The sequence below is a fragment of the Asparagus officinalis genome, chromosome 1 (genome assembly GCF_001876935.1).
Source record: "Asparagus officinalis chromosome 1, Aspof.V1, whole genome shotgun sequence".
Classification (NCBI taxonomy): Eukaryota; Viridiplantae; Streptophyta; class Magnoliopsida; order Asparagales; family Asparagaceae; genus Asparagus; species Asparagus officinalis.
In genome coordinates this window covers 26,778,924-26,783,383 of record NC_033794.1, presented here as the reverse complement: position 1 = coordinate 26,783,383, position 4,460 = coordinate 26,778,924, and the positions used below count along the sequence as shown (strand labels likewise).

The window sequence follows — 4,460 nt, the reverse complement described above, 5'->3', positions numbered from 1 at the left end:
GATGGCCTGTAATGGCTAGTTTTTTCTGTTTGCTGATTTTTTGAGGTTTTGTCTTTTTGCTTGGTTTTTAGGGTTTGTTTTGTGAACTTATATATACCCCTTACCCTCAAACTTCTGAACTTATCTAAGAAAAGTTTTAAAACAAGTTTACAAGGGTTTAAGTTTGTTTAATTGTGTTTTCCAAGTGTTTATGTGAAGATGTTTTCACAAGAGGAAGAGGAGATCATTCTTTTCGTGTTTGGGCTTCAATTTCATTCTCTCTCACTCTTGTTTTCAGAGAAGTTTTCTCCAAACTCAATTTCTAGCTTTATATATATTTGTTGATTAACCATTTCATTAAGCTAGATTTCATATTGAGTTAAACTCAATTTCTAGCTTTATATATATTTGTTGATTAACCATTTCATTAAGCTAGATTTCATATTGAGTTTAGTTTTGATTATTGCTCATGTTGATTAACCATTTCATTAAGCTAGATTTCATATTGAGTTTAGTTTTGATTATTGCTCATTGTTTACATACACACCCCTTGACCTTAAGTATTTTCACATATAGTATAATTATTGGGTTGTAGGGTTGTAACATTGAGTGTGAGCTTAATTGAGTTATCATATTGTTAGAGAACAAAATTTGTATTTGAGCTTATTTGTTGAGAGATCATATTGTAATACACAAGTACACCGAGAGGAGTGTGTGGTAAGAGACGTGGTCAATTCTAAGAGGAGTGACGTTGGTAGTAAAACTTAGGGAGAGGTGATAAATCCAAGCACTTGAGTAAGTTGACACGAGCTAGGCTAACACTTAGAGGGTGTATTGTGTGATTACAATTATGTGAGTTGTGAAAGTTTTCTGTAAGCTAAAAAATCGATTGTGTGAGGTGTAAATGTTTTTAGTAAACGTTAAAAACCGGCTGTGATAGTGTAGATTCTCCTCAAGAGTGGGGAGTGGAGATGTAGGTCGGAAGTGACCGAACTCCGTGATCACATTGTGTGTTTGAGTTTGCCTTGGTGTATTATTTGTGCTTATTGTTTATTTCATTCTATATCGTCATTGTCTCATGTTTATATCGCCCTTATTTTAATTGCATATCCTTGCTCATATATCTTTTTATATATCATAATTGCTAGGATATTGTTAATAAGTTTTAATTTACCATTGTAATCGGATTAGATTAGCATATACCCTATTTACCACCCTCTAAGGTAATTTCACTTGTAACTCAAAAATTTTGAGGGCGTTTTTTATAATTGTTAAAACTGTAGATTAATTTAAAAAAATTAAATTTCAACGGTCTACCAATACTTTCAAGATTTGATGTGTGCTGGTTATAAATTTTAAAAATTTAGAGTTCTTAGTAATTTTTAAAATTTGAAAAAGTTTTATAATTTCTGTAACTTTGAGGTTAATTTCGATAAATTTTAAAATTTTAGGTGCATGAGGGTAATCTCTTGAATTCATTTGTTATTATTTATAAATTTTAAAAATTTTAGAATTTTAGGGTTGTTTTTTATAATTTAAACTTTTGAGGGTGTTTCTATAATTTTTGGGACATTAAGGGTGTTAATTGAAAATTTTAAATTCTTTGGAAGTTGCTGTTAATTTCTTAATTTCATATTTATTATTTTAATTTTTAAAATGTTGAAATTTTCAGGTGCATTATGGTAATCCCTTGAATTCATCTTTGTTGTTTGCAAGTTTTAAAATTTTAGAATTTCAGATGCTTGTTTGTAATTTAAATTTTTGAGGGTGTATCTATAATTTTTGAGATATTGAGGTGTTAATTATAAGTTTTAAATTCTTCGCAAACTACTGTTAATTTCTTGATTTCATGTTTGTTATTTTAAGTTTTTAGACGTTGGGATGGTTTTTATAATTTTGAACTTTTTAGTGTATTTTGTGCAATTTTAAAATTTTTAGCTTTTTTTTACAATACTTTATGTATTATACTATGTTAGCTAGGTATAATTTCTTTATCTCAACAAACTAATACCATGAAGATGTTTTATATATTTTATTAATATTATTTTTTAAAAATTTTAAGCTATAGATAGTTCACGTATGATTAAGATATGATATAATTATAATTAGGATAGATTAAGATATAAATAAAATATTTAAAATAGTGAAGGGTAATATTGACCATAAAAAGATTTTTTCCGAACCCGTGCTTTTAAAGGGGGTATATAATTAAACTAGAGAGATGTCACATATTTTATCCTATTAATTAAGGTTCACATTTTCAAAAAAAGAACAAAGTAATATGGAAACCATCTCCGACTTGAAAAAATTCAATGAAACTTAAACCAATTTGTATTCTTTAATAAGGATTATATTCTTTCACTTAGTCATAGGAACTGACGCCTCGTTTGGTACGCGGGAATGGACTCAAATGAGAATGGAATAGAAGAAGGAATGAAATGGAATTAATGTGAGAATGGAATAGTCATTCTCATTCTCACGTTTGAGTGTAATTTATAAAATAAAGTGGGAATAAACGTATTTTAAAATTGTATATTTTATTGATTCCTATTTAAGTGGGAATGCCAATTCCCTATCATTTCATTGGGAATGCTCATTCCCACATAAAGTGGGAATTGATGAGAAGTAGGAATGAGCATTCCAACTTTAAAAAAAGAGGGTGTGTTTGGTAGGAAGGAATGAGAAGTGAGAATGATCATTCCATTCCTCCCCATTCTTACATACCAAACGAGGCCTGAAAGCAATCAAAAGTCTCTCTCCCCCTCCCTCTCTCTCACTCTCTCTCTCTCTCTCACTCACAACAACTGGTTGCTACTGCAAACAAACAGAGAACTACGGTGGTCATGTGCACCGCAGCTGGCCAAAACGTGATCATGTGATTGCCACAGGATAATGCATTCAAACTCAAAGAATCTTTGTAATTAAGCTTCTAAGAGAACATGGGAATTATAAGAACCTCCCCCTGTTAATACCACCTCACACAAATAAATAAATAAATAACTAAATAAAAAATAAAAAAAATAAAAGAGAAACCCTCTATAGAAAAGAATGAGAACATGGCATGTGTCCCTGTATCCATTTTAAATCAGCGTACGTAATCACTATATAATACCAGTGAAAGTAGTGTATATTAATACATAGAATTGAAACATTCATGACGCAAAATTGAAATAATCTATCAGTGTAGTCACAGATATTAAGATGTAGACTAGAACACATGTTGCATTCCCACATGAATTCATATAGAGGATCCTCTGTAGAAGTTTTTTTCCAATAGCCTTATTTAGTACTCATATAGGAAAAAAGAGAGGACATCTTGTGATCGAAATTAATGTAGTTTTAACATATAATATCAATGCAAACAATTAGAATATTTATACAATCAGAAAGAAATATATATCCGTGTAATCACCAACTTCAAAATTAATGTTCAAATTGTATATACAATTCTCTACATTATTTTTTCCTCCCCAATAGCACAAGGCCAGGATACAATTATAGAACTATGGGTGAAGGCCGCAAGTTAAGGGGATTGGTCGAAGCAATCATGTGCACAGGCTTTACACCCCTCGTGGCCTCATCCAGCTGACTCTTTATTTAAGTACCACACTTAGGAGGCCTGCATTCATTAACCAACTCCCATCTAAGTTAACCTGCAAATTTGAGGAGAAAAGAGTACCAAGAAGATCGAAGCGAGGAATGATGAGTCTAGCAATATTCTTCAACATCTTCACCTTGATGGCAACGAGCTACATTTTTCTGGCCGTCGAGGGTTTCTGGCCGTCTGGATGGACCAAGGCCACCGCAACGTTCTATGGCGGAAGTGATGCCTCCGGAACTATGGGTATGTACTTTTATTAGCACATACATATTCTGGCAAGAGGGACGATATTACTTTTTTGGTAATTCTTAAACTCATGTGAGGATCACATGACGATTAAATGAAGTTAGACGTATAGGTGCAAAAATCGTTTTGGTGTTATCCCCAGAGGAGTTCCAAAACTAACGACAAATTAAGTACTATTTCCAAGGTGACCAGGGTTTGAATAGAACATCAGCGTTAAGTAACTAAATCCTCAGTTATCCATTTTCTCTTGATGCATATAACTCAGTAAGAGCCTGAATCTCAATGGATCACATAATCATATGCAGGTGGGGCTTGTGGATATGGAAATCTGTATTCATCTGGATATGGAACAAGGACTGCAGCCCTGAGCACCGCTCTGTTCAACGACGGAGCTGCTTGCGGCCAATGTTACAAGATCATCTGTGATTACAGGGCAGATCCCAAATGGTGCATCAGGGGCACCTCCGTGAGAATCACGGCGACCAACTTTTGCCCACCAAATTTTGCGCTACCTAGCAATAATGGTGGTTGGTGCAACCCCCCTCGCCAGCATTTTGACATGGCACAACCTGCGTGGGAGAAGATCGGCATATATCGTGGGGGAATTGTGCCTGTAATGTATCAAAGGTTGTCG

General features: G+C 33.3%; 1 protein-coding gene across 1 annotated transcript in view; it reads left to right on the top strand.

Annotated features, from left to right (window-relative positions):
- Nucleotides 3,496-4,460, top strand: part of LOC109821837 (expansin-A11-like) — a 1,706-nt gene continuing 741 nt past the window's right edge. Inside the window, exons 1-2 of the mRNA XM_020387995.1 lie at nt 3,496-3,823; nt 4,132-4,453. Coding sequence (XP_020243584.1) covers nt 3,679-3,823; nt 4,132-4,453 — 467 coding nt within the window. The 5' untranslated portion in view covers nt 3,496-3,678. The remainder of the gene's footprint in view (nt 3,824-4,131; nt 4,454-4,460) is intronic.